Source organism: Peromyscus leucopus, chromosome 13 (assembly GCF_004664715.2).
Source record: "Peromyscus leucopus breed LL Stock chromosome 13, UCI_PerLeu_2.1, whole genome shotgun sequence".
Lineage (NCBI taxonomy): Eukaryota > Metazoa > Chordata > Mammalia > Rodentia > Cricetidae > Peromyscus > Peromyscus leucopus.
The window spans coordinates 6338337-6351614 of NC_051074.1; the positions used below are offsets into that span (position 1 = coordinate 6338337).

At 48.8% G+C, this 13278-nt stretch overlaps 1 protein-coding gene across 8 annotated transcripts in view; it reads left to right on the plus strand.

Annotated features, from left to right (window-relative positions):
• The window catches only part of Agap1 (ArfGAP with GTPase domain, ankyrin repeat and PH domain 1), a 461561-nt gene that overhangs the window by 212059 nt on the left and 236224 nt on the right, over positions 1 to 13278 (plus strand). For all 8 annotated transcript variants that reach the window (XM_028880390.2, XM_028880391.2, XM_028880392.2 and 5 more), the window contains 3 exons: positions 1959 to 2086; positions 3708 to 3863; positions 10064 to 10156. In XM_028880390.2, the coding sequence (XP_028736223.1) occupies positions 1959 to 2086; positions 3708 to 3863; positions 10064 to 10156 (377 nt within the window). The remainder of the gene's footprint in view (positions 1 to 1958; positions 2087 to 3707; positions 3864 to 10063; positions 10157 to 13278) is intronic.

A 13278-nucleotide genomic window follows, 5' to 3' on the forward strand; every position in this document is an offset into this window, starting at 1 on the left:
TAGTTATTTTTCTGAGGTGGAGACAGAAATCCTGACAAAAAGAAATTGAGATGGGGACTGTTTGTTTTGACTGACAGTTCCGGAGGGGACGGGGCCATCCTAGCAGGGGAGGCAGAGCAGCAGGCTACGGAGACGGCCTGGCAGTCAGGAAGCTGACTGATCACGTTTCCTTAGCACACAGGAAGCAGGAAGAGGGAGAGCAGGAAGTGGAACCAGGCTGGACAAACTTCAAGGCCACCCCAGTGACTGTTTTCTCCAGCGTGGCTCCACCTACTAATGTCCCCAGAACCTCCCCAAACAGAATTGCCCACTGGGGACCAAGTTTCAAGCACAGGAGCCCACAGGGCCCTTCCACATTCCAGCCACGGCACTTAGGCAGTTTTGGAATTTGGGTTCATTTGGGTCTTGACCCTCCCTACTCTCTATTTACTTTGCAGTTCTTGGACACAGACTTAGAATCTTTTTTGAGTTCACGTAATGATTTTTTTTAAGGTAGTCTAATATACATTTTCAACAGTCCCTGATCAATACACCAATGGCTTTGAAATGACGGAGTACCACGATATTCCTCTGTAATTTAAACATGATTAGCTGATGAAGGTTATGATCAATACATGGAGGGAAGATAAATTAATTGATATCATCCTTTCAGGGTGATGAGAAGCCTTTTGGAGGTGGGCCGTGACTGATGAAGCTGCTGCTTCATCTCTGGGAACCATTTTTTATAGATTGCATTTCCACTTAGTCACATTTAACACTATCATTCATTTGCGCGAAAGCCACGAGCTGTGCACACACCAGTTTCTGCTCAGAGTTGTGTTCGTTTGGAAGTGAGATTATCTGTGAGCACTTTGTGGCCTCTGTCTCCTGTAACCACTGGTTCTGGAGTGGCAGAGTGCCTCAGAAGCAGCGGTATGTGCAGAGACAAGGGCGGGGAGGTTCCTCCACCAAGACGTGCCCCCATTCAAGGTACAAACTTCAGCCGCTCTCCTGCAGTGACACCCATTGGTGTAAGAGTGTTTTTCTAATTGTTGGCTTCCTTTGCCTTTAAATTCCGTATGCTTTATCAGCAAGCCTGTTTGCTGAGATGTTATGGCTGGTTGAATTTAGATTTGTATCGATTAAGATAAACTTCCAGTGGATGTGGTCCTATGTTAGAATTAAAAAAAAAAAAAGTCCTTGTTGTAATTATTCTTGCTTGAGTATAAGTCTACACAGCCTGAAAAAGTTACAAGTCATTCTTTAGGCAGTGCAAAAAAAGCCCTTTCAAGTGGACTTGGTTCAGTTTTCCTTATCTGGGGTTACCTTTGAATAACTGGAAAACACTGGTTTATTAGGGTAGCCTATGTGAGGTGGGCATGTGTTCTTGTTGCACATTTAAGTCCCCTTGAGGTAGTCCAAGCAGGCTGGCTGAAGTCCTCAGGGGTCAGGACTGGTCTGTTTTACACCCTGTCTCACTGATGTCGCTTCCATCCCTGTGTCACCAACGGTCCTGGGTGGCTCCTGGCGCCAAAGTGTCACATCTGTACATTTCAGAGAGATTAAGCAAAAAAGACAAAGAAGAAGGGGGCAAAGAGCAGCCCTCACCTGGAGACAAGTCCTGAAAGCCACATGAGGCTTTATGTGTGCTCTGGTCCCATTGGCCGGGACTTGTGTGTGTGCTAATCCCATTGCTTGGGGCTTGGTGTTCTCTAAGCCCATTTACCAGGGCTTGCTTGTGCTCTGGTCCTGTTGGCCAGGGCTTATTTGCTTATGGACCGTATTTAGCTCCATAAGCTGGGTATAGGAATTCAGACTCCCTGGGAAATGTCCTATTTGTTCCAGTGGTCAGGTATCCAGATGAAGCTTGCTATGGATGCAGGAATGGCAGAAGCCAGGCATCATCAGAGGTCCCTGTGGTTCACCTCATATCTGGCCACCAGCCTCACATGGATGTCTCCTGTCTCTGTGTCCACTAGTTGCCCAGAAGATTGTTGCCACGAGGAAGAAGCAGCAGCTGTCCATAGGCCCCTGCAAGTCCTTACCCAACTCTCCAAGCCACTCCTCTGTGTGCTCCGCCCAGGTGTCAGCCGTGCACATCAGCCAGGTACGAAAGGTGGTGCGGGAGGTGAGGCAGCGAGGGAGTGCCACGCCAGACGCGGGGCAGAGACTGGTCACAGCCAGTACCCAAGCTGTTGGCATCTGCTTTTCTTTTTCCAACTTTGTAAATAACAGTGTGTTTGTGTTTGACTTCCCATTTTCCTTCAGAAGCTGTTGTGGCCAAGTCGGCTTTATGGGAGTCAATCTTTAATGTTCTCTTTGCACACTGCCTGTGTTATAAGGCATGCTGGCATGAGGTGATGCCAGGTGTGTGTAAGAAGTCTTTTTCTGTCCCACCTGCCAGTTCCCAAATAATGACAGGGAGACTTCTTATTAATCATGAAAGTTCAGCCTGTAGCTTAGGCTTGTTTCTAACTAACTCTTATAACTTAAATGAACCCATTTATATTAACCTACATTCTGCTACATGGTGTTATTACCTCTCTTCTATTGTGTATCTCCTGTTTCCTCTCTGTGTCTCCTGGTGTCTCTGTCTTTCTTCTCCCTGGAGTCCTCTCTGTCCCCAGAAGTCCTGCCTAACTACTGGCCATTCAGCTCATTATTAAACCAGTCAGAGCAATATATCTTCACACAGTGTACAGATAGCCCACAACAGACGTATGCTGCCATCTTGGCTGTGGATCGAAATCATAGGCTTTGCTCTTGGTCAGTTTATAGGGTGAACAGTAGTTAATAAGTCTTACTGGCTAAGAAATGCACTTACACTTAGATCTGGAAGTCACTTATAACTCCCACCTCCTGGGCCTCCCCTAAATAGTGTTGCTAAATTATTAACTGAGAAGCAAGGTGCTTGTCCCAGGGATCCGCCCAGGACCTCCGTAAGGAGCAGGTGACTTGCTGGTCCTTGTGTTGTGGCCGGTCCTCCTTAGGTGAAAGTCCCACTGCTGCTTTTTCCAAATGGCACAGTGAGAAGGTTTTCTTGCGAGTGCTCAGTTTGCCTGAGAAGCCTTCCCTGGTGCACTTACCACTCGGGCCTGGGATGGTCTAGCCCTGAACACCTTCACGATGGGTGTCTTCGGTGTTGGAGTGATCTAAAATCATTTTAGGCTAGTACTCCGATTTGTGAGATGTCATTGAAGAATGATTGCTTGGTGTTCTGAGTGGCCATTCCTTCTTCATCCCAGGAGGAACAGTGAAGCACCCATAAGGCCATCTTTAACTACAGTTTTGTTTTTCAGAGGAAGAATAATTGTTGGTTTATTTTTTTTTCCCATTTTTTTTTTCAAAGTTCGCTGTGTGTGGTAACTCACACTTCTAGTCTGAGTAGTCTAGAGGCTGAGACAGGAAGATTGCTCCAATTCAAGGCCAGCACGAGCTACTTAGTGAGTGTTAGGTCAGCCTAGGCTGCAGAGTGCGACTCTGAAGCGGGAAGAAGATTTCAAGCTCCGTGATGGAGACCTGAGGTGCTTTTTCTCAGACAGAGCAACGCTTGCTTCTGGCAACGCTTGGTCTTAGTAAACCGGCCCCGCACAGGGAGTCGACACCGCGTCCCCCAGACGCTTCTTTGTCCCTTGCTGTTTTCTTGCTGTGACCCCGCTTGGGTGGTTTTTCCGCTGCTTCGTTCGCAGAACGTTGATTTTGTGTCTTCGTTTGTTGAATTTTTACAGACAAGCAACGGAGGCGGCAGTTTAAGTGACTACTCCTCCTCCGTCCCCTCGACCCCGAGCACCAGCCAGAAGGAGCTTCGGATCGACGTCCCCCCCACTGCCAACACCCCAACGCCTGTCCGGAAGCAGTCGAAGCGCAGGTCCAACCTCTTCACGGTGAGTGTCCGTCCTCGGGACCAGCCTCTCAGCGTCACCCGGCATCTCAGTCACAGGAAGAGGTCCGTCCCAGGGTCCAGTGATGGTGCAGAATCCAATCGAAATTGAACGAGAGTCACAGTGACTCGAGTCTGAGGAAGCTGTGAGAAGAAAAGAAGATTGGAGTCCTGAGCAGAATGGGGATTACCCGGTGGGGACCGAGTGCAAATCCTGAGGAGTTTGTGCGCAGCCTTTACCCTCCCAGCATCCTCATGGTCTCACACTAGAGACCTGTGTTATCCATGGAGAGGTAGTGAAGGTCTTGGGGGATTCCCATTGCATCTGACCAATCACAGAGAGGCCCTAGCCATCGCCCGGTCATCTGTTGGGGTCTGAGAACTGACCCCAGGGGTGGGCATGGGATTAAGACTTGCCTTTCCTTCAATATTGCAACCCCACTCCTCTCTCCAGGGTTCCAAGGGACTCCCTGCCACGGGCTTCTCTTGGCCTGTCCTCCAGGGACTCCCTGCCACGGGCTTCTCTTGGCCTGTCCTCTAGGGACTCCCTGCCACGGGCTTCTCTTGGCCTGTCCTCTAGGGACTCCCTATCACAGGCTTCTCTTGGCCTGTCCTCCAGGGCCTCCCTATCACAGGCTTCTCTTGGCCTGTCCTCTAGGGCCTCCCTATCACAGGCTTCTCTTGGCCTGTCCTCCAGGGACTCCCTGTCACAGGCTTCTCTTGGCCTGTCCTCCAGGGACTCCCTATCACAGGCTTCTCTTGGCCTGTCCTCCAGGGACTCCCGATCACGGGCTTCTCTTGGCCTGTCCTCTAGGGACTCCCGATCACAGGCTTCTCTTGGCCTGTCCTCAAAGTCCTCCAGGGAATGTCCTGGATTGGAAATCTGAGCTTTGATTTAGATACCCTGAGTCCAGGGTGGGGCCAGGCATGTGTACTTTTACAAGCTCTTTGGGCTAATGGGTACAGATACTTTCTGAACTACAGAAGAGGCAGACCTACTGTTTCCTGCCTCTTCTGTCCAGCAGACATCACCAATCAATCATGGATGGCTTCGCAGTTCAGCCCAGAGCTATTGTGGTGTGATTTCAGGACGTGTCTCTCTCTCTCTCTCTGGCCAGCTCTGTGCAATGTCTACACTTAAAACCTGTACAAATCATTTGGCCTCGGGTTTTGGTTGGTCCCTATTGACTGAGTCACAAAGAAGTTTCTTATTCCTATCTTGACCTAAAGGAATAGCTAGAAGTTCATTGTCTGACTTGCTGCCTTCAACTGAAGATGGTCACATGATGCTGTGGGTACCTGCCAGATCTGTGGGTGCCTCACTCTTTCTCTGTGACTGTCTCTGTTAGAACATTCATGCCCCTGTCTGCTGGTGACAGAGGGTCCCCCTTTGAGCCATCCTGTCCTTTCCTTTGCAGCTCTGACAGACACTGCTGGCCGCTGTTTGACCTTAGACACATCACTGGACCTCTCTGATCTGGGAGCAGTAGCTATTCTTCAATGGGGCTGTCAGCTGGGAGCACTCCCCAGAGAGGCAGGGGGTTCTTAGTGGTATTATTTGTGGGGGTTTTTTCCACTGCTGTTGAAGTCAGGAGCATGGACACCAGTGAGAGTCAGCAGACGTAGTTGGAAGGGTAGTTGGAAGGGCCGCTGGGTAGGCCTGAAGTGGTCATTTTGGCTTCTGTACATACAAGCAAGTATCTGATATGTTACAGTAGTAACATGTGGCACGGATGTAAGGTTGTGCCTTATAAAGTTTTTTCGACACACAGCATGAGCAGTCACATTAACAGTTGGTTTCTAGCTGGATGCTCAGAGCAGGACTGTTGGTTAAGAAGGTGCCCCCTCCCCAAAAGGTGCTCATTCACTTGTGACTCAATGGGTCCAGAAAAACCAGTTACTGAAGCCACAGCTGGCTTCAGAGGCTTTGGACTCCAAGAATGTACTAGTCCAAGAGTGGCGGATGAGAAGTTCTGTATCCCCCACCACCACACTTGTTAGGAGTGGCTGTGGAAGCCCAGCCTGTGATTCCTGCCTAGCACCTCAGTTCACATTACCTTTGTTTTCTACCACATGAAAGAAATATGGAAACCAGGAAATACCACTTTAAACAGAACTATTTGTAAGGAGAGCCTGTCTTGTCTATCCAAAAAAGATCCTGGGGCCTGGATGATTGACAACTCCCATGACCTGGATGATTGACAGCTCACAGAAGGACTCTTAGTTTTAAGATCTGAAGAAGAAGAAGTGTCTAGGAAGTATGCTGGTGGCCAGAGCTGGCCACACTGAAAGAAAACAGAGGCCAGGAAGCCACAGAGCTACAGGCCTTACTGAAGCTGGTGAGAACGCGGTGACTGGAAATCCCAGTGAATTGCATCGTAAACGCCGGATCTTAGATGCCTCCGACTGCGTGTCTGCAACGCGTTTCATCTCTTCCTTAGCGTCAGAAGACAGTTTGAGAGTGTAGCATTCGGAAAGTTGAATCCAGCTGCCCAGCTAAGGTGCATGGAACAGAAGTTTGGGGTCGTGCAGGGATTTAGTGCTGCACCGGGTTTGTGTTGTGGCGTGTAAGGATCAACAAGCTGAAATTCCAGGGAATGGCCGACGTGGAGGTTGTCCCCAGGTTTGGCTTTGCCGCTGGGCAGAATGGCGATGGAGGTGGGTGATGAGCATTTTAAGTTCAAGGACTTGGAAGCATCGACTCCACTAGATGTCAGTGTCATACAAGGAGTGAAATGAAGGCGAATTAATCCTGAAATCTAGGCAATTAAGAATCCAGATTTCAGTAGGAAACAGCTTCTTTAAGTACTTCCAGTTTTGCAGTCTTTGTATCTGTTGCTGTGGGTGACTTTTGACTAACGTTGTCAAAGTGTGTATGTGTTTAGACCTGTCAACAGCTGTTCCAGATGCAAACCAGCTTAGTTACTGTTCCGCAGCCCAGAATGGAGATGTGCAGCTGGTGGGCACCGTCCACTTATCTATTAGCCCATTCCAAAGGGGCTGGAGGTCAGGGGTAGGCGCGTAGTTCTCATCCTGCCCTAGTATCCTTTAAAGTGGTTCTGTGCCACAAAGGGATAACATCTCCAGCTCTCAGATGTTTTAAATTGCAAACATACAATAAATCCCATGTATTTTGTATGAAATTATCTAAACTAAATCTCTCCAGTCGTAGCAGGTTATGCATTACTTTGCAGCAGCAATTATGTTTGCCTTACCAGTGGGAATTTAAACTGTATCATGTTTTGTTAATTTTTTATGTAAGGCCATTGCCTTGAGAAATGAAACATTAAAAGATGACCCACTTGCATGTCTGCTTTAGAAATTCAGAATTTTTTAGAACAGTTCATTTAGTAGCCTGATTTACATGTAGATGAACTATTTTATTGAATAACATTTTGAAATATATAAGAATTAGAAGAAAAAAAACCCTACGTGTATTACGTCTCTGTAATAATCACAAGGTTGAGCAGTTGGCAGCCACTGTTTCATGAAGAACATACATGCTCAGTGGAAGTCCAGGCCTCCCCATCCGTTCCTCTGCCTCTGTTCCAGGGCTTGCCATTTACCTGAATGGGTGTGTACATGCTGCCTGCATTTGTGGGTGTTAAGCTAGCAAGGCTCCCTAACTTCTGTATGGCATTGCTTTATGTCTTTTCTGGCTTTTAAAGAATTGGGTCTTTACGTGGTGTTTTAAAAGCTTGCTGTGTGATGCTGATACCATTAAACAGTTAAGTACACCAGAACCCAAAGATTGCCCAGAACCTGGATCTACTCAGAGAAAAGAGGACAGTGAAATCCACAGTGTAAAGGGATTGACACTTGGTGTCTTGTGGAGGACAGGAGCCCTGAAGCCTGGCACGGTATGTTCCATCTGCTCCTGCCTTCTTGGTTGAAGCTGAGAGAGCAGGTTCTGTGTGATGGGCGCTGTTGCCAGACACCCCTCTCTGCCCAGTGTACAAGGGACTTGGTTTATTATGTATAGGGAGCTGAACACGTTTGAAATGAAGTAGATAATCCTTCGCTTCCCTCTGTCCTCGGTGTCTGTGGGGCTCAACAGTCATTCTGGTGGCCTGAAGTCTCCCGAAGTGCGGCGGGTGTGATAAACTCTGGTTCTGAAGAGTGCGGCAGGCTGGATATAGCAATGGGTACCAAGGGTTGCCGGCGGCCTCTGATGAGCAGTTTGGGGGGGGGCGGGGCACGACACAGGACATGCACCACTGGCGACTCTGTGAAGTGGGCAGGACAGCAAGGAGTCTTCCCTCGGGATTCGGAGGTTCGGGCTTTCATAGCTAGTGGATTGGGTTGTGGTTTAGTTGTTGGGTTCCGGTCTCCTGGAGTCAGCCTGCTGGAGACGGCAAACCCTCTGCCCAGAAGCTTGTTGGAGCTCTTCCCTTTAATTGTATGGCACTTTCCACAAAAATGGAATCCTTGTTGGTGGATTTCCTTTTTTCCAGTGTGTATCCGGAGTTTCTGTCTCATTTTTCTCTGACCCTGTGATTGTGTGAGCATGGCTCCTGTTTCTTTACATGTTTGGAGCTGTGTGCAGCGACTCTGGCTGCTGCTTCCTGCTTCCGAGGAATCTGGAATTCTGCTCTGAGAACAGCGACTAGGGACAGATGCGCCGCCTCCAGGAAAATGTTCATTTTTTTAAAAATGTTTGTTTTGTTAATTATTCTGCTTAATGGAGAATAATGAAGATGGATTTTCAGATTTAGGTATTTAGAACTGATAAAGTTCCCAAAATGCCCTTTATGCTCTTCATTGATTCAGAATTTCTAAAATGTTGTGGCTATGAGCCTTGGAACTTAATTTTTTAATTGGAAACCTCATGTGCCCACCTTCCCCAGAACTGACGTGGGCAAAGAACTGGCTGTGTGGGGTCTTGCTATGCATTACTAATGGAAGAGTAAAGAAACTAAAGGACTTTCTGTAGCATAGCTGAGATCCATGATGAAGGTACAGGGGCGTGGGGCACTGAGGAGGCATTTGATAAATGCGGAAGCCCCTGTAATCAGCTAAGAGTGCGCTTTCTCACATGCACGGCCAGGCGGCAAAATCCACCTTTGAAGTGCCTGCGCCGGGTGATATCACAGGCACCTTTCTCTGGGTCTTTCGGCAGTAGTCCGTCCTGGAATCTTAAGTCCATCCCATCAGTCCTTGCTTGTTTTATATCTCAGGGCCTTTTCGTTTTTGGACACTGTTTTAGAAGCATCATCTGCTCTATCCCACATCCTTTTGAATCTGAATTTCATTAGCTGCTCCCAGCAGCACTGGACACCACCGAGTCTCTCCGTTTCATATATCATCTCAGATTTGAAAAGCACAGGAAAATGTTTCTCCATTTTCAATATTGCGTGAGTAATGTTCCCATTGAAAAGTAATGGAGTGAAGTTGTCACTTGTCAGCACCGTTATTAAGGAGGACGAGTCTCAGATCTTTCTCTCATAATAAAATAAATCTGTCAGACAATCGCCATGCTTACACTTGCTCATGCCAGCAGGAGACGGGACATGGACAGTGGCGGGCGCTCCTGCAGCGATCCCCAAGTGCCCTCCTCCCCACACCTGCCAGCTACCCGGCAGTTCACATGGCATCAACAATCCGTCCAAGATAACTGCCTCGGGAACCTGGCAAACAAACAGTTGCTCATTGTGCCCCGAATGTTGACATTTTGTCAGAAAGAGATTTTCAGTGTTGGCCTCCTTATCATTTTGTTGCACAGCAGCCTGCTCTAACTTTGAATTGCTGCTTTCTAACCATCCGGAGGCAATGAGAGGAAGCATTGCTTGCCCCTAGAAACAGCTCGTGGGGGTGGGTGTACCAGTAAGTCGGTCGTCCAGACGGTCAGTTAATCCGTACGCTTCTGTCGTTGGGCTTCCAGATAACCTTCGAGGACCTCATCCTCCTCTGCTGTGCTCACTGCCGCTCTGGAAGGTTTTCTCGCTGGGCGTTGCTTTCCTGGATGGTCCATTGGTTTCTAGTAATTGCGTTTTGAACTCTTTAAAAAAGAATTAAAAGATAATTTCGCAGTAGAAAAGTCAGGGGGAAAGTTTAGAAAATTCTCTTTGGAATGATGAGTCAGTGCAGAGGAGCAGCTGGGGGCGGCGGTTCTGAATCGCGTTGGCGGGAGCTCTGGACGTTGGGGCGAGACCCGTCTGGCAGACACAACCCTTGCCCAAATGCTAACTTTACTTTTGCTTGCAGTCTAGGAAAGGGAGCGACCCAGACAAAGAGAAGAAAGGCCTGGAGAGCCGCGCGGACAGCATCGGGAGCGGGCGAGCCATCCCAATTAAACAGGTACACTTGTCCCCTTCCCCGCCTGGCTGGAGACACACCTCGGTGCAGCCCGAGCCGGTGCTGGCTCGGGCACCAGGGTTTGTTTGATGTGCTCTGTTGATGAATGTAGAAGTCACTCACTTGACATCAATTAGAAGGGGTTCCTGTGAGTATTAAAATGGGATCATTAGAATAAGAAGAGGGAATAGGACAACAGCTCTAATGAAGTGCGCTCTGCCCGCCTGCATATGGAGTGTGTTTCCATGCCGCACTGGCTTCAAAGGCTGCCTTTGTAGCGCGGCTTTGATTGGGCCGCTGGCCGCCAGGCGACAGGGGTAAATCAGATCGCTGTAGAAGAACCCCTTGTGATCACAGGAATAGCCTGACGTGGCCCTAATTTGCTCTTGCAGACGGACATCTGAACACTGTTTCAGGCTGGTCTGTAACAACGAGGCAATTAGTTGTAATAATCATCGCTGGCATGTCAGCTGTGCGCTCTTGTTTGTAATTTGCTAATGAAGGGATTGTAACTTTGATTAGGTTCAGTTTCATTTAGACCTTATTATACACAGGAACATTTACAGCTGTAATGTGGGGCCTTAATTAAACTTCCCCATTACACAACAGGACTTGAATTCAAGCATTTGTTTTGGCCAATGTTGCTAGCCTGAAATGGGTTTTCATTAGCCCGGAAACCGGCTCCTAAATTGCTTCACGTCTCTAGCAAGACACACTGGAATTCACGTGTGACGTCTTTTGCTGCTTCATTTCCGAAACAATAAGAATAAAGAGTTCAACCCTGCTCCACGGCTCTGGAAATGTCATCTTTTTTGGTTGATAAAGAAAGCCAATTGATTTAGAGTGTGTTCTGTTTGGGTGGGGGCGGGAAATCTGTGAGCAGGAAATAGCTCTGCCTTCCATGGATGACGCTGGTGGCCCATTCGTAGCTCTGGTTGATCTAGGGCGTCCATCGCCTTTTCCATAGCTGCCACCCAGCTTCCCTTGGCCTGTGCGCGTGGGCTCTGAGGGAGAGGCAGTCTTCATGCAGATGTAGCGGGCTCTCCTCAGCCGTGCAGGTCTGACCTGTTTGCAGCTGATGGCTGCAGCCCTCGTGAGAAGCTGGACCATTTCAGATTGAAGATGTGTGAGTTAAAGAGCCACAGATGGCTGAGAAGCCAAGACTACTGCAGCTGCCAGCCAGAGTGGCCTGTGTGCCACATGTACCCTCTGCCCACAAGGCAGTGTGAGCCTTGACCCAAGGGAGCAGGGAGGCCTACAGGTTAGTCAGTGCTGTTGTGCCTCTGCGCAGGACCACCCTTACTGCACTGGGTGACAGATTTGGGGCCAGCTTGCAGCACCTCGAAGAAAAATTTTTCACCTTCCCTGCAAGCAGCCTCCCTGGTGATGGGCGGCGTTTTCCTCGTAAACAGGTTTATTACTTCTGAGGGCCGCGTACATAGTTGTTTACTCATGTTGCTTATTTGATTCTGATCCGACTCCACACAGAGCCACTCTAATGTAAGGTTTCTGTTCAGTGTTACTTCGTGTAGGGCTGTAAAAATTATGGAGCTGTTTTTCTTTCGAGAAGCTGGTGTTGGGACATTGAAGAAGATTGCTACTTCATGTATATCATCTTCCTGGTTCCTGTCCATTCCTGGCTCCTCGTGTGTGTGTGTGTGTGTGTGTGTGTGTGTGTGTGTGTGTGTGTGTGTGTGTGTGTGTGTGTATGTGTATGTATGGGGAAGGGGGGAGCTCACTCTCTCAGCAGGAAACTTGGGGAGCCAGCCAGCCAGGCCCTGATGTAATGGGAGCCTCGCTTAATTTGTTCCCTGCTCATCTTTGGACAGGACTGGCTTCTCAACCTGGATTTTCAGTTTGCCAAGACCGGAGGTGACAGTACAGTGTAAACTGCAGGCCCTGCATTCCCTGGGAAGCCTTGCACTCTTGGATGCTCATGACATTCTTGTTGAAATCCAAACCATGGTTTTCTCATGACTCCAGGGCACAGAGTACTTGGTTTCATCCACTGTGAGGAGCCATGGACTAACTCTTACCAGGGTCTGCTCCCAGCGTCACGTGCTCCCACTGAAGTTGATGCTCAGGCCTCACACCCCTCATGTCATACCTAGACATTCTGCAGAGAATGTTTCCATCCATCTGTGATGTTCCGGGTCCCCCGGTCAGAGCCATCCTGCACTTTCTGTGGAGTAAGGTAGAGGTTGTAGGTGGTCTGAATAGTTACAGTGACCTACCGCTGCATGCTGCGTATGCTCACATTTTCAAGGCACGTGGACCTTTTGAGAATAGCTGCACTCCTCACTGTCCTCACCCTGCTGTGGTGACCTCTGCATGGAAACGAGAGGATTGGGAGGGCGGAGCCTCGGGCACAGGACCTGTCTAGAATATTCTAGAAAGTGCACAGGTGGACTTCTTAAATCAATGAACATTTAAATGAGAGCTTGTTTTTTTTTTATGTAGAGTTCCGCTTAACCCTTAGCATGGCAGAGTGGGGCCATTGGGTTGTTTTGATTGTAAGTTAAGCAGGATGAACATTCAGGACTAGGTAGCTGGGAAGCCAAGGGCCTCACATCTGTGTTCTTTCCACTGCACGGTGACAAAAAGCCTCCAAAGCAGAGTTACAGTTTAAAGGATGTTGTTTTTATGTGTGTGTGCCTGTGTTAGTTTTCTGTGCGCCATGTGCATGCAGGTACTCACAGAGGCCAGAAGGTGGCATTGGATCCCCTGGAACTGGAGTTACAGGTGGTTGTGAGCCACATGTGGGTGCTGGAACCCAAACTTGGGTACTCTGTGAAAGCCTTTAGTGGTCTTAACCCCTGAGCCATCTCTTCAGCCCTGAGTTGGAAGTGTTAAATCAAACATGGGAACTCTCCTCTCATACAGAAGTACCTCGTGCTGTGTAGAAGAAACAGCTAAGGCTAGGCATGTAGCGGTGTGTTACTGCAGGGACGCTGCAGGAATGTGCGTCTGTCCTCAGGGGAAATCATTGCTGGTCATTTGCAACTACCCGCTCTGTCCCTCTCCAAAGCAGCAGAGTCCTTGGTCTTCAACGGATCCTGCTTGAGACTTGTCAGAGCCCCACCCAGCTGCTGGTCCGCTGGCCTCAAGGCAGAGGAGTCACTTCA